This window comes from Scylla paramamosain, chromosome 1 (assembly GCF_035594125.1).
Source record: "Scylla paramamosain isolate STU-SP2022 chromosome 1, ASM3559412v1, whole genome shotgun sequence".
NCBI lineage: Eukaryota > Metazoa > Arthropoda > Malacostraca > Decapoda > Portunidae > Scylla > Scylla paramamosain.
Genome location: NC_087151.1, coordinates 34,357,693 through 34,374,300, shown reverse-complemented (window position 1 = coordinate 34,374,300; position 16,608 = coordinate 34,357,693). Strand labels below are relative to the sequence as shown.

At 39.7% G+C, this 16,608-nt stretch overlaps 1 protein-coding gene across 1 annotated transcript in view; it reads left to right on the top strand.

Annotated features, from left to right (window-relative positions):
* The window catches only part of LOC135104504 (uncharacterized), a 142,206-nt gene that overhangs the window by 68,452 nt on the left and 57,146 nt on the right, over window positions 1–16,608 (top strand). Inside the window, exon 3 of the mRNA XM_064012069.1 lies at window positions 10,342–10,370. Coding sequence (XP_063868139.1) covers window positions 10,342–10,370 — 29 coding nt within the window. The remainder of the gene's footprint in view (window positions 1–10,341; window positions 10,371–16,608) is intronic.

Below are 16,608 nucleotides of genomic sequence, written 5' to 3'. Positions count from 1 at the left end.
GGGAGGTGTCTCACGCTACTGTTGTACCGCGCCCGGCTGCTGGAAAGAGAACTAATTGGCCGCGCGTTGTACGGATGAACAATTTACAAACAGTGGCGCCGCTCATTCCCGAGAGACTCCACTGTATTCAAGGATAATTCCATTACCTCATTCACCAACAGCACCAATTCGCCGCCCACCGCCACCATCCCCATTTTCTCTCAGTCCGGCGCAGCTATACCACTACTCTGCTATTCAGCGGTTGGGCTTTGTATTCCGGGGAAAAAAAGGAAAACATTGCGTTATTTTGATGTTCCTGAGCTCTCGTCCACTCTGCATAGTGGCCAAGCGTCGTTCCGAGAGTATGTGGTTGTTGTGATGTTGGCAGTGTTTCTAAGGAGCTTCTGAGATTCAAGTAGAGAAAACAAATCTAACACCAAAATATGTGTTATTTTTATATTCCTGAGCTCTCGTCTATGCTGTACTGTGGCTAATCATCTCCTCGGAGAGTATGTGGTTGTTGTGATGGCGGTAGTGTTACTAAGGAGCCTTGGAAATTCAATCATAAAGGAAGGAAGAAAAAAAAAATGGAAATGATTAGGTCATTTTGATGTTTCTGAGCTCTCGTCCACGCTGCACAGTAACTAAGCATCGTCCTGGAGAGCATTTAGTTGTTGTAACGGTGGAAATGTTGGAAAGGAACTCTGAAATTCAGTCACGACGCTCTAGTAAGAAGGGAAACAAATCTAGCATTGAAATAGACAACATTGGGTTATTTCGATATATTTTGAGCCCTTTTCCACTCTGCACAGTAACTGAGCGTCGTCCTGGAGGGCATGTGGATGTCATCATGGCGTGAATGTTAATAAGAAACCCCTGGGATCCAATCATGACGCTCTAGTAAGGAAGGAAAAACACTAGGCATCGAAACATAAATCACTGGGGTATTTTGAAATTTCTGAGCTCTCGTGAACGTTGCACTGAGTAAGCGTGGAACCAAAGAGCATGTAGTTATTGTGATGGTGGGAATGTTTGTTAGGAGGTTCTGAGATACACAATCATTGCGTTCTGGTAAGGAAGAAAAAAATATCTAGCATCAGAAGGAAAACACGGGTATTTCGATGTTCCCTCGCTGCATTGTGGCTAAGCGTCATCGTGGAGAATACGTGTTTGTTGTGATAGCGGGAATATTAGAAAGGGCTCCTGAGATACAATCACGACGTTCTAGTAAGGAAGGAAAAAACTGTAGCATCGTAGACGTGAGTTTCCCTAACCCTTTTCCTGATAGGGTCATCCTTTGTCAACATGCAGGGTAGTGTAAATGAATTGTTTGCATGGACACATAAAAGAGAGAGTAGGAGGCTGGTTCTCTCTTTTCTAGGGTACAGAACTAATTAAGAGAATGTAGCACACACACACACACACAAAAAAAAAAAAAAGAATACATGACTAAAAGATTGTAGTTATGACGAAAATTAAGCCTGAAAGTTGCATGTTTTAGCACTTAGCGCATGTAAAAATTTGACTTTGATGAATAAATGCACTGACGAGTTTGTTTGACGAGAGATGAAATACATTAAAGAAAACGAAGAATAATTATTTCAGAACATTTTTTTTTTACACTGTTCCCTGATATGCTTTCCACACCAGAGTATTGGGTTGCGAGAATCTGTATGCAGGAGTCTCCTACACACCCACACACTTGTCATTACCAGGCAAGACCTCATAATTGCTTTCCTGTGGTCTTTATGCCGTGCTTGTGCTGCCCCCGTGGTGGTCTCTCCATTTTTACGTGTTTTGTGATCTGCTCACCGGATTTGGGTCATAGGATGCGTGGTTAGTAAGCAGTGTGGTACTGACCCGCGACGCTACACCGCACACCACACATACACACACACACACACACACACACATACAGACAGACACGCATTCACATCTCTCTCTCCTGCCTTTGTTCTCCTTTCACTCGTTTTCTTTTTTTTTTTCATTCCTGTGTTTAATCGTATTTTTGTATTTCAATCCTCCTCCTCCTCCTCCTCCTCCTCCTAGTCTCTTACCGCCTCACTGATTCAGGAACTCACTCATTTCTCTATTAATTTTCCTCGCTTTGCTCACTTGTTCACTTACATGCTCTCTCTCTCTCTCTCTCTCTCTCTCTCTCTCTCTCTCTCTCTCTCTCTCTCTCTCTCTCTCTCTCTCTCTCTCTCTCTCTCTCTCTCTTGCTCACTCCATCACTGTTGACAAAGTAAAAGGAAAACTGTACACAGAGAACCTTTAACTTTTCTTCTCAGGAGGATGAAACAAGCGAGGCAGGGACGTGAAGGGAAGGGAAGAGTATGGGGAAGGGAAGGGGAAGGGATGGTATAGTACTTATTCTCCCGCTGCTGGTGTTTGCTCATAGATGTTTGATTCTATTCTCTTTGAGCTACGGATGACGCAATAACAACTGGTGCTAACGCTATTTCTGCTCTTGTTGCTCTCTGATGTTGTTACTGTTGCTGCTCCCGAGTGGTTGCTACACTCACTGCACACACTCTCTCTCTCTCACTCACGCCTTGCTCAGTGATTCATTGTTTCCTGTCCTCCCCGTGACTCGCCTGGGCTTGTTTCATTTCTCTCCTTGTTGTTGTTGTGATTCATGATGCCTGCTTCCTTGATTCTGTTGGTGTGTGTGTGTGTGTGTGTGTGTGTGTGTGTGAACCGAGAACACACACACACACACACACACACACACACACACACACACACACACACACACACACACACACACACACACACACACAACAAGAGGTCGTGTGTTATCGGTTCGAGAAATCATCACCTCAACACTCTTCGTCTATGACCTCCAAAACACTTCTCCTCCTCCTCCTCCTCCTCCTTCTACCGCCTCTCTCCCTTCCTTCCTTCCCTTTCATCTTTCCTCCCTCTCTCTGTTCCTCCCTCTGACAGTCTTCAACCTTACCCTTCATACCTCTTACGTGTCGATCCTTGGCTGCTCTCACTCTCTATCTCCTCCTCTTCCTCCTCCTCCTCCTCCTCCTCCTCCTCCTCCTCCTCCTCCTCCTCCTCCTCCTCCTCCTCCTCCTCCTCTCCCTCCTCCTCCTTGACAAACCCCATATCAAGGGACCCTATTTTTTTCTGTATCAGACACGACCCGATCCCCCTCTCTCTCTCTCTCTCTCTCTCTCTCTCTCTCTCTCTCTCTCTCTCTCTCTCTCTCTCTCTCTCTCTCTCTCTCTCTCTCTCTCTCTCTCTCTCTCTCTCTCTCTCTCTCTCTCTCTCTCTCTCTCTCTCTCTCTCTCTCTCTCTCCGCTGAATATGTTGATGTTTCCAGTCTTCCTCTTGTTCCGCGAATCCTAACTTGTACTCGTATCTGTATTTTTCTGTAATTTTTTGCAATGTTTTTTATATTCCTTTTCGATTTGTTTTCTGTTCTCTCTTTTGTGTTTTAAATATTTTCATTTTCGTTCTTTTTTACTATAGCGATTTTTCTCTCGTCTTCTTTCTTTCTGTGGTTTATTTTTACTATTTTTTTATTTCATCATCTTTCGTATTTCGCCTGTTTCTATGTTCATCTAATCTTTTTTTTTTATTATTATTGCCTTATTGCCTTTTCATTCTCTTTTGTTTTCTGTCTCGCTGTTCGTTCTCTCTTAGTTTGCCTGTGTTTCCCTCTCTCTCTTCATTCTCTTTCATCTTTTTTTCTCTCCCTCCTCCTCCTCTTCCTCCTCCTCCTCCATTCTCTTCGTTTTCCTGTCATTTCATTTTCATTCCGCTTCATGTTGTATTTCTTCTTCCTTTTTCCTCCATTTTCTCGTTTCCCTTGTTCTGTCAATCATCGGCTATATTTTCGTTTTCATTTCTCATCGCGAGTATTTTCTTCTCCTTCGAGTGCCCGTCTTCCTTTTGTCTTATTAATCTATTTTTTTTTGTTGTTGTTTTGCTTGTCATAATTTTTTTGTTATATTCTCTTTAGAGTCTTGTTTCGTAACTATTTTTCCTCATATGTGTGTGTGTGTGTGTGTGTGTGTGTGTGTGTGTGTGTGTGTGTGTGTGTGTGTGTGTGTGTACATCGTCAACACGAGATGGAGGTTCAGCTGTTTCCTGTCCCACGCTTCCTCTGTCTCTGTGTCCTCCTCCATCTCTCCATCCGCCTCCTTCTGTCCTCTTCACTCACCCCTCCACTCCCCCCTCCCCCCAAAAAAAAAATCTTGTAGCCCAACCCTTCTCATCCTATGCCTCCTTTTTCTTCTCCATTTTCCTCTTCTCATCCTTTCTCTGCTTTCAATTCACATACATTTCCTCTATATTCCTCCTTTTTCACCTCCTTCTTCTCTCTCTCCTTGTTTCTTTCCTTCGTTTATTTTTTTCTTTCATTTGTTTTGTCTTCTTTACCGAGGATATATTTCTTCAAGTGTGTGTGTGTGTGTGTGTGTGTGTGTGTGTGTGTGTGTGTGTGTGTGTGTGTGTGTGTGTGTGTGTGTGTGTGTTTACCCAGGCCTCGTGTGTGTTTGTAAAGAAAAAAAAAAGCGGGAAAAAAAAGAAGGAAGAGGAAGAAAAGTGAGAGGAAGTTTTCAGGCAATGTTATGAGTTATGTTAGAAAAATGGATTTAATTAAGGGGAGGTAATCCTTACAGCTGTAGAGGAGAGTTCTATTTTATTATTTAGTAAGTGTCCCCTGCAGTCATTGATCGGAGGCGAGTCAAAATTGTAAGAAATAATACCGTATGATGTAAAGTATGGAAATAGCAGGAGGTATGTGTAGTACAGATTACCTAATGATTGCTAATGGTACACAGTTTACCTCAATTTACGGAGCCAAAATAAGACAGCAGGCGCGTGAAAATTTGAACTGCTACGTTATATTGTCACGCTTTTTATTTTCTCTGGGTAATCTTGTGACAATTTACGGAGCTGAAATAAAACAACAGGCAATGGAAGATTTGAACTACTACATTATATCTGTACACCTTTTAGTTCATAAGCGTAATGTTAGACAAAATAAAACAAGAAACACTAGGAGATTTGAAGCAGTACCCAGTTTTTCTCGTCTTTTGCTGTCACTGATGTCTTTTAAGTTTATCCTCTAAACCTGCACCACAACATTTTATTAATTTCGAGAGAACTTATAGCAGTCAAAGAGTTAAAGAGATTAACTGAGTCACTAGTACAGGAAAGGCTTGACGTAAAATATTAGATAAATATACTGAATAACCTACCTCAAGCTTGCAGTAGAAATGTAATCTACATCTAGATAATCTGTATTGGAAAGGATTACAAAGCCGATTCAAACTATTAAAATCCAAAGAGTTGAAATAAAAACATCAGTGCCACAAATTAACAAGAAAACACTCCCTGATTAATAGAAGTAGAAATAATAAATCTGCTACATTCATATTCTCCTGGCAACGTACGTAAACACCTCCTTTACTATCCTTCGCCTCTTGTTTTAGATCAGAATGTGTAGCTCAACATAAACAGTGCAATAAAAATGAACAAAACTGTGGGTCTTTGTTCTTCATTTTTGTACCTTCTTGCATCTCTTAGATTAGATAATGCAGTTCATCACAAACATTGATAAGAACCATCATATCATTTACCATTTGTTCTTCATTTGTGTTCGTTTGTGTATCAGTCTGCCTTACTTACTTTAGTTTAGGTAATGCAGTTCATCACAGGCACTTTCATAAGAGCCAGCATATCAATTTCAATATGCTTTTTCTTTGTTCCTTTCTGCATTATTCTACCTCTCTCACTTCAGATTAGCTGGTGCAGTTCACCACAAACATTTACACAAAGACCAGCTGCTATTTGTTCTTCCTTTGAGTTGCTTTGTGTGATGCGGCACAGAGGCAATGGATTGTATAGACAGAGGGAGGAAAGGGAAAGGGTAGGCGAGGGGCGGCAGTCAACAAGGGGCAGCCAACAGTCAACACAACACTCGTGGAAGGCAGAGTGTGGCGCCAGTGTTTGCTGGGCACACTCCCGGACTTCCCTCACACCGTCCCACTCTCACCTCGGGGTCATTTTTCATATTGTTTTTTTTTTTTTTTTTCGTTTTTCTTTTTCTTCCAAATTCCGAGTCCTAGTGGTCGTCCTTTTTTTCTCTGTTCAGATATCTTTTCTTTTCGTTTTTCTTTTCCAGATTCCAGGTCCTAGTCCCACTTTTCTTCTCCCTGCCCGGATATCTTTTCCTTTTGTCTTTATTTTCTTCTCAGTCTTTAATTCTTGGTCATCCTTTTTTTTTTTTTTTTTTTTTGCTGCGTAGATGTCCTTTTTTTCTCCAGATTTTAAAAATCGTTCTTTTTCGTCACTAGAAGTCTTTTCTTTCCTTTTTTTTTATTCCAAATTTCAAGTCTTACTCCACGTTTGCCTCCTTTTCAAACTTTTCCATTTCTCTCTCTCTCTCTCTCTCTCTCTCTCTCTCTCTCTCTCTCTCTCTCTCTCTCTCTCTCTCTCTCTCTCTCTCTCTCTCTCTCTCTCTCTCTCTCTCTCTCTCTCTCTCTCTCTCTCTCTCTCTCTCTCTCTCTCTCTCTCTCTCTCTCTCTCTCTCTCTCTCTCTCTCTCTCTCTCTCTCTCTCTCTCTCTCTCTCTCTCTCTCTCTCTCTCTCTCTCTCTCTCTCTCTCTCTCTCTCTCTCTCTCTCTCTCTCTCTCTCTCTCTCTCTCTCTCTCTCTCTCTCGTCTCCCTTCTTCAGTTTCGTAGATATATACGCACCCGGTGACTTATATTTGTTTTTCTTCCACATTCCACGTCTTACTCCAACTCTTTTTCATTTCCAGATATTTTGCTTCCACTCCCTCCCTTTCTTCTGCAGTCTTCTGGTGATATATACGCTCGCGGTGACTTATTCCTGGTGTGTGTGTGTTGCTTTCAGACTCCAGTTTTCTAACCCAAACCCATATGAGATTTTACGTTTGTCATGCTGTAGAAGACTAGACCTTTAATGGCGTGAGCTCCTTATACTACTGCATTCTTTTGGCGGCATTTAGCAAGCCAACACTCAATGGGCAGTAACATCAAGGAAATAAGAATAAGGAAAAAAAAATGAGTATTTACAATCGCGGGAATAGCATGCTAATTTTGTACAGTAGCATCTTTTGAGGCACATACTGTTCGCTGCCTCATTGTAAAGAAAAGGTTGCAGTTTCCTGTTATTATTGATCATATTGATTATCTACGTAGGTCTCTATTTTCGAAACGTATGTATCTACTATGTGGTCAGAGCAAAGCTTACAACCAGTATCGTCACTCTTTCCTTTTTACCAGTAAGCTCAGAAAATCTCTCTCTCTCTCTCTCTCTCTCTCTCTCTCTCTCTCTCTCTCTCTCTCTCTCTCTCTCTCTCTCTCTCTCTCTCTCTCTCTCTCTCTCTCTCTCTCTCTCTCTCTCTCTCTCTCTCTCTCTCTGTGTGTGTGTTTTCTCTCTCTTTCCTTCCTATGACTTTGAACTGCTCCAGATGGAGAGCATCAAAACACCTCAATAAAGTAGATTGGCTAACTCTTTTGAACTCTATTCCCGTAGTTTTCTCTTTGGGAGCGGCATACTGAAAGGGCTGTTTTCTCCTCTTTTTTGTGCTCTTGACCGGACTCCTCAGGACGTATAAAATCACTTGAAAGATTTGAGGCCAGTGGGGAGCATCGGATAATTTCACCCCACCCACCCGATGCCATCCAGTAAAGTAAACTCAGGAACTCTGCAGGATTCTGTTTTTTCCACCTCCCTAGGACTTCAATTATATCAGGACACCTCCAGAATTGAATTGGCAAACCTGATTGGACCACTTTTCTACTCACTTTTTGGGGAGTTGCAATTAAACGGACTTTTTAGTAGCCCTTGGTCAGCGTCCCTCTCGTGTAAAAAATATAAAAAGTGGGATGCGAACTTGTGTCCTGCGGCCATTTCTTTGATGCGCTAGTTTAGTTTTCCATGTTTGCGGGAAAGAAGACATTGGTGGTTACCTGAAAGAAGCAGCAAACGCTAAAAGGAAGCTCGGGTTTTTTTTTTTTTTTTTTTTACCGTAAAGGAGAATGGTAAAATGTCTCAAAAGCAAGAAAACTAACAAAATGCGTCTGCCACTCCCCCTGAAAATCACTCTTAATTGTCCCTATCCTAGAATGTTATGTGGAAGAGGATATCAGTTGGAATGGTCAGTACAATTCTGGAGTTCTATTGATTCCCTTGCCTTGAAATAGTCCAAGTCTTGGTGAGGTGAAATCAACAGAGTCATGCAGAGAGCTCCAGAGTTTCTGTTTGGTGTATCCCCGTCATATTGCAGCATTGTGACACTAATTAAGACAAAATATTGACGCCACTCTGCCTCAGTGTTGCTGAGTTATTGTTGTTGAAATTGGTTTGTTGCTTATCCAAGTCTATCCTTTCATAACGTATCTGTGTTGAGCCAGACCGAAGCTCGCATGATTATTAATAACTCGGAAGCCTGTCAGTATCTGGAGCGAAAGTGACGGTGTGTGGGTGTCACAGACACGTTCTAGCAGCAGTGATGTTTTCACTCACTTACTTATGACACATGTGTACTGATATTTTCTAAACTTTTCTTTTTACGTTGACACAAAATACATGAAACATAAATTAAAAAGATTAAAACAAATAATTCAGGAAAAAAATATATATTGGGTGAAGGGGAGACTGGAGCTTTGCAACTTTTAATTCAAGTAATAGATTGGGGACGCGAGCGTGTTTTTCATTTATATCTATTTTTACTTTGTACTCCCTATATATATATATATATATATATATATATATATATATATATATATATATATATATATATATATATATATATATATATATATATATATATATATATATATATATATATATATATATATATAGTCATCGTTTTCACCTTGGTCAGCATTGAGTTTCAATTTGCATAATGTACAAACAAACTGAATAAACTACACGCTTCTCAACAGCTCTCGTCTTTTCTAATTTCTGAAGTGTAATTTGATTTCTCAGAAGCAATGAATATAAAATACATTAAAGAAGAATCTTTATCAGCAAATTAAAGCATGGCCTCCCACGTATATTTATGTTAAAAGGAAAAACACACGAAAGCATGGAAAACTTGGCTAAAATCATTCCCACTTCATATTTTTCATTATATATATACCGTGATTCGCCGCTCAACGATTCCCGTCCCTCATGAGTTTTCTAATACCTCTCCGCGTAACTCGTAACAAAATCATTCCGGGCTGTCATGAATCCTGTGATGCGTCATGCACCTCTTGACTAAGCCATTACCGTCCCTCGTGAATTTTGCATCACGTCTCCTCGTCCACGGAACATTTCGCGAGTGTAAACATTGATCTGCAATCTCAGGAACACTTCACTCCACTTGCTGTGTTCCTTCCCCAGTCCGCGCCGCGACCACCGCCGCCACCACCACCACCACCACCACAGCTACTGCCGCTGTTGCTCTGACATGGCTTACAAAGAGTGCTCCTCTTCTCCATCACCTTTAAAAGTATTTCATATTTTATCTATTACACGCATTAATATATATTTTAGCTTTTTAATCTCCATTATGCAATACCGTGTTTTCCAGCGCATGGGTTTTTATATGAAGTTATCGCTTTTTTTTTTTTTTTTTTTGGCGTCATGATTACTATCTGAGCTGCAGCCGTGCCGCGAGATTAGATCTGTCGTCATCACAGCCATCATCATCATCATCCTCATCATCAGTAGTAGTAGTAGTAGTAGCAGTAGTAGTAGTAGTAGTAGTAGTAGTAGTAGTAGTAGTAGCAGTATTTGATTGTTTTTTTTGTTTTTTTTTTTGTTTACCGACCATGAAAGGAGCCGTATATTGTACTATCTTTTCCCCTTCCAATTATCTATATATTTTTTTCTCATCGTTTACGTTTACTAATTAAGTTTCCTTCCTCTTCATCACCATTTTTTTTTATTTCTTTCTGTTTACTTATTTATTTGTTTTTCATTCTTTTTTTCTTCTTTTGCATTTCGTCTCAGTACGCATTTTGTGCACAACCATACTTTTCCTCTCGGGCAAGCCAAGCAAACTGCAAACAAGGAATACAAACACTACTATGCACGTGTACTCGTATTTTGTGATTCGTCAGCAATAATTAAAAAGTTTATTGCCCCTTAGATAATTTATGTAATTCAAAGTAATCCATCCCCTCATCCACCCAGTAAATGTAATCTGCGTGTGAGATGAGTTCTGGTAATCCTTCTCTCATGTTCATCTTCCTCCTGCTGCTCCTCTTCCTCCCTGCTTCATCTCATCATCGTCCTCATCTTTCTCCACGTCCTCGTCTTCCATCTTTTCCCAAGCCGCTTATCTCACCTGATTTGATTATAACCACTCGTTTCCTTCCACAGGTGTTGCTGCCACCGCCGCTGCTAAGGAGGTAAGATTGCATCCTCCTCCTCCTCCTCCTCCTCCTCCTCCTCCTCTTGCTTTCTTCTTTCTTCTTCTTCTTCTTCTTCTTCTTCTTTTCTTCTTTTTCTGCTTCTTCTTCTTCTTCTTCTGCTTCTTCTTCTTCTGCTTCTTCTTCTGCTTCTTCTTTTCTTTTTCTGCTTCTGCTTTTTCTGCTTTTCCTTTTTCTGCTTATTCTCCTCCTCCTCCTCCTCCTCCTCCTCCTCCTCCTCCTCCTCCTCCTCCTCCTCCTCCTCGTCGCACCTCGCCATACTTTTCCTCGACAAGTGTTTTCTTCCTGGACTTTATTAATTAAGAACGACGCGAAGTGAAGTGAAGGACGGGAGGAAGGAAATGCGGGGAAGGGAGGGAGGGAGGGAGAGGAAGAGGATTAGTGAGAGGTAGGGAGAGAGAGAGGGAGAGAAGGGAGAGAAAGTGTGCGGTGATTGGGAAGTGTTGGCGGTGGTAAGTGGAAGACTTTGAGTTGGGGAAAAGGATTAAAAATGGTGCTGGACTACGTAGGCTTGTGGAGAGAGAGAGAGAGAGAGAGAGAGAGAGAGAGAGAGAGAGAGAGAGAGAGAGAGAGAGAGAGAGAGAGAGAGAGAGAGAGAGAGAGAGTAATTATGTATATGGAAAGCTTAGTATACATGTTCGGACCGTATATATTCTATTCCTCTCTACAATCAAGATGTTTCAATGGTGCCGGGAGCAAAATAATAACATGCATTGTGTTCGCTTGTTCATTTTGTATTCAGTATTTTTAATCACGTTGGCATTGTAATATTTCTGTCACGGAAATAATTAACTAGCTGTGGTGTTGAGTGGTGCAGAGAGAGAGAGAGAGAGAGAGAGAGAGAGAGAGAGAGAGAGAGAGAGAGAGAGAGAGAGAGGGTGGGGGAGGGAAGAGTTGGCTAGTGTTAACCCTTTCACTGCTATTTAACATTTATCCTTAATTAAGAACCTCTCTAACGCATCTTTTCTTGGTTTACTGCAATTTCCAAATATGTTACCGCCTAGAAATTGCAAAATATTTACTTCTTTACCTCCCTTCTTTCTTGTAGGTGCTTATAATAAAGATTCCTTACATTAGTTTTAGTGTTGTGAATAGTTGCATGTCGCAGTGAAAGGGTTAAAGACAGACACAAGACAGCACCGGTGTATGAGGTCAAAGGAATGTGCTTCACTTTGCCTTTGGGGGAAAGTTTGACGTTCTCAGTGATGTTTCTTGAAGGAGGAAGCTGCTGTGTGGCGGCGCGGCCCAGACTTCCTCATTCCCTTATTTGTTGTGTCTCTCCTTGTTTGGGTAGTTACTTAGCTGGTTGTTTGACTTGTTATTTATAGATTGATTTTATTCATTTATTTGTCTAGTAGGTTAGTTATTTAGGTAGTTCAGTTATCTAGTTAGTAATTAATTTCATTTGTTAACTAATTAGTTAAATAGATAGACTGATACATAAATTAAGAGATTGATTGACAGATTAAGAGATACATAGATAGATAGGTAGATATGGGAAGATAGATATATGGGCAGATAGCTAGATAGATTGAGTGACTAATAGACAGATAGAAAAATAAATAGATACATACATACAAACATATGTACATACATTGATTGATTGATTGATAATTAGTAAGCTAGTAAGCGTGTTTGTTTGTTTGTTTGTTTGTCAGTCAGTCAGCCACTCACTCACTCACTCACTCACTCATTCACTCACTCACACACTCAATTAATCTCTTACTTGGATAGTCATTTCGTTGACTGGTTAGTGCCAATAAATAGATTAGTAGTCAGTCAGTCAATTAAGCAAAAAAAATAATAATAATAAATCATATAAATAAACAGAAAGCATGTCCACTCAGTATTTACTTTTCTTCTGGACATGAAATAGTTTCCTCTTTACCTTGTACATGTAATTTTGCGATTCATATTTAGGCGCTTTTCATTTTCTTCTTTGGGCTAAGACTGGTCTGTGGTATGGGATTTGATGGCTGCTGTGCTAAAAATCAGGGTAATGAATTTTGTCTCGTAAAGTCTTATGTTGAAAATCTTTATGATTTTACATTTGTGACTTATGATAAACTATCACCAAAAGGTCACCCGGACCCCAGGAGTAGAAATATAGATGTTTTCATACAAACGAATACACGATGCTTTGGTAAATGTCACGGACGCACTCTGGTGAATCTTTTGTTTACAGTGATAAGGTCAATGCTTCGTGCTTACGCTGTTTCTTCTTTATGTAGGTTAACCTTTCCAGACCTAATGCCACAATGCATTCCTTTGTTAGCACGTCCATATCAAATACTTTGTTTGTCCATCCTGTAAAAAAAAAAAAAATGTTTATGCCTAGATTTCTACTCTTGAAACACATACCAAGTAATTATGATTGGCATATGTTTTAGGGATGAAAATCTTAAGATCGTGACTTTTATTTCAGGATGTATAAACAAAAATGTATTTAGCATGGAACGCTCAGTTTCCCTCCTTTAATGTCAAGACTTGCCTTTTAAAAACAAATCCTCTTTTATCTTATTTAGGCAAAATCATGTTCAGTCATATTCAAGTTTTATACACCAGTCAGCCCTCGAGAAACATAAAGATCTGCCAGCTTCCAGGAACGCACCGCTTAATAATAAAATACAATGATGCCTAAAGATTTTCTCTAATATTTAGTCGTGTCACGTTTTCCCCTCGCCGTTCACTTACAAAAAGAGAAAAACTACAAAGGTCTGTTCTACCACTGTGTTTCAGTTAAGTGTTTAATATCCTCTTAATATTTCACGAAAAGCCTGCCTACACTTTCCCTTGGCATCGTTTTCCGTGAGCTTGGAAATATGATCATTATTAGACTTTTTTTTGAGGCAGCAGTTGAAAGTCACCTGGAGGGGAATGCATCAGCGATTGTATTTATAAAGAAGAGCTGACACTCAGCTTTAAATATGTTCTAATCTAGGAGGAAAAAAATAATAATACATAGAAAAAAAGATTACTCAGAACCCTGATTTTTTTTTTTTTTTTTTTAAGTGAAGTCCTAGTTCAGTTACATAATTTACATGACAAGGCACAGACTCGATTATTACTTACTTCATCTGTTTTATTCTTATTCCCGTGCATTTCACTGACAACAGAGCAGCAAGGTTGTCACAGCATAAGTCCACGCGAATAGTGTTTATACGTAAAATTGTTGGGGAAAAAAATTACTAAGGAAATATTTTTTTGTGAGACTTTACGCTAAGGAAATATTTTTTGTGAGACTTACTTTACGCTTCGTCTGAGCCTTAGGCAAACAACTTTTCGGTCTGCTTCATCTGTAATCGCACCTGGAAGACCTTCCACACCCAATAGTACTATTTTAAAAGTTTCTATTTTCCCAATCAATTTCATCCAGTCAGCTGCCGATCTCCTCACAGAATCACAGAAACTAGCAACTATCAAATCATCGGGAGATCAGAGGTCTTGCTGTGACATTGAGAGATACTGCAAAACACAATAAGATTAAAGTGTAGCATGTGATCTCCTCACAGAATCTGGCAACTATCAAATTATCAGCAGATTAATAATCTTATTGTAATATTTAAAGCTAATGTGAAACACAGTAAAATGAGAACGTAGCAGGTCAACCCCCTTTTGGACGTGACTGTACCACTTAGTGCATGTTGAAACATTACACTTAACGAGAAAATACTTAGGAAAAACACTATTTGCCAAATTGATCCTACATGTCACGGAAGTTATTTGGATTAATGTTAATTATGCAAACAATTGAAATTTGTCTCTGTATTGTGGTGAGCAATGGAACCTTAATAATAGACTCGAGTTATTTTGATACATTATTAGGTTTGAGTTATCTGATTACGTGATGGTCAGGCTTTTTATCTGCTTATGTCATGATTAGACTTGTATTATCTAGTTACATTATGATCAGGTCTGTCTAACCTGGTTTCGTTATGACCAATCTAGTCGTCTTATAATCAGGTATGTTATGATCAGGTGTAAGTTACAATCATCCACTATAAAAAATCTCTTCCTATATGGGAATTAGTACGTTTATCAATAGTTACCACACTATATTTGAAAGGAAGAATTTTTATCAATACTTAGAAAATAAATAATGAGCGTTTTCTGTATTCAACGGGTATTATAACAAAGGAAAGCACTGTATGTACAATAGCATGACTTTTATTTATCTTTCTCTCTCGACTCAAGCTTATTTGTTTACTTATGCACTGACTGATGACAATCCCAGGATAGTTTCACAACACACAACGAAATACTCTCCGAAAACTATATTAACGATGGAATAAGTTATAAGTAATACAGATTTCACACACACAGAGAGAGAGAGAGAGAGAGAGAGAGAGAGAGAGAGAGAGAGAGAGAGAGAGAGAGAGAGAGAGAGAGAGAGAGAGAGAGAGAGAGAGAGAGAGAGAGAGAGTTCAGCTCAAATTAAAGAGAAAAATAGCTTGAAAAGACATGAGCGCGTAAAATCTCAGTTCATTAAAAAAAAAATGTATAGAAAAAAAATTGGCGACGTAAATGAAAGCCTAGCTAAGAAATATAAAGGGAATTACCCAAGAAGAGGAAACAGCAATTTGAATCTAAAAGCTACGAAATGATATCAAAAATTATAACTTAGAGAATTCAATACTTTCATATCCTGAGTGAAGATTTATGTTGTTCCTCACATCCGGACATATCAAAACATGTCGAACAAATCTTACATTACAAGCAATGTCTTTCCGGCCTCTGTGTCTGTACCACCTTTTCTCTCCCGACCTGTTATGTTTTGTTGTCTTTCATTCTGCTTGGAAAGTTTATTGCTTAATGTTTATGATCTGTCGTTAAGACTTCTTCATAGTCATTTGATCGCGTTGTCGTGTAGCTTAAACCCTGTCAATCAGTCAATCTTTTTCTCTATATTACATGAATAACTTTCCTTTTTTTTTTTAATCTCGCCTTTCAGTTCTTCATCATCCAATTCAGCCAGTACATCTTTCCTCACACAAAAACCTATCAGTATCTTTTCTTCTTTTAATCTTGTTCCTTATTGGCTCCACATCAATCAGTTCAATCGGAACATCTTTTTTCACACAAGATCCTTTTTATTGTTGTCAAAATTCTTGGTGCGCCGCTACGGCACGTTTACTTTTACGGAGGAAAACCAGATCGCGTCTTCATCGTTGTGCTGCACCACCTCCTTACGAGGAAATACCGCCTCCCCAAAGTATACAGACTACACGGTATAAGTTTATATACGTCGATTATCCTGTCCCAACAGGGAATAGCTTAGGTCCTGAGTTGCGACGCATCTTAAGGACTTATGACAAGAACCATAAGCCTTATTATAAAATCTTAAGATCTTTTTGTAAACACTGACGCGGATTAAGTCAGACGTTAGTCGAGGTTCATAATCGAGTCGAAGCAGGACACAGCGCCACTTCTTTATACCCTTGTCACTATTGTGGTTATTGTACTAAACTGTGAACATGTGGAAAGATGTAAGGTGATGCTGGGAAGAATGAGGCGATTGGGTAACAAAGGAGAAGCGCGGTGGAAGGAGGCCGAAGTGGCAGTGTACGAGGCAAGAGGCTATGGTAGTGAAACATGGGTAATGTTTACCGTAGAGTTATATGTTATAATCGGCGGTAACAAAATATACTTGGTTTCTCATTATCCCTCCTATCCCCTCACCCCCCGTCCCTGTGAGTGCTGCTGCTCGCCTAATACCAATAACACCTGTATCAGTCACCTGTCAGACAGATGACAAACAAACGTGATTCGACAGCCTTGCACATCATTTGTTCCAGAGAAATGCAAAGTCGTTTTCTTTTCTCTTCTGTTTTTGAGTGTGCGCTCACTTGTTTATTTATTAACTGAATAGTTTATTATTTGGAATTAGTAGTAGAAAGAGGAGGAGAAGGAAGGGGAAGAGAAGAAATAGGAAGAAAATGAGACGGAGGAGGAGCATAAGACAAAAGAAGAAAAAAGAAAACACGAGAATAGGAAGGGGAAGAGAATTGAATAAAGATTGAGTAAAAATAAGAGAAAGAAGGGAAAGGGAGGAGGACGAAGTAGGCGTCGGAAAAAAGAAGGGTGGGTAGAAAAAGAAGAGTAGAAGAAAAATTAAGAAGATAAATTGTGGAAAAGGAGGAAACTGAGAGAATATAAGAGAAAGAGGAGAATGAGGAGGCAGGGAACGAGTGTAAATGAGTGGCGGCAGATGTGAGAG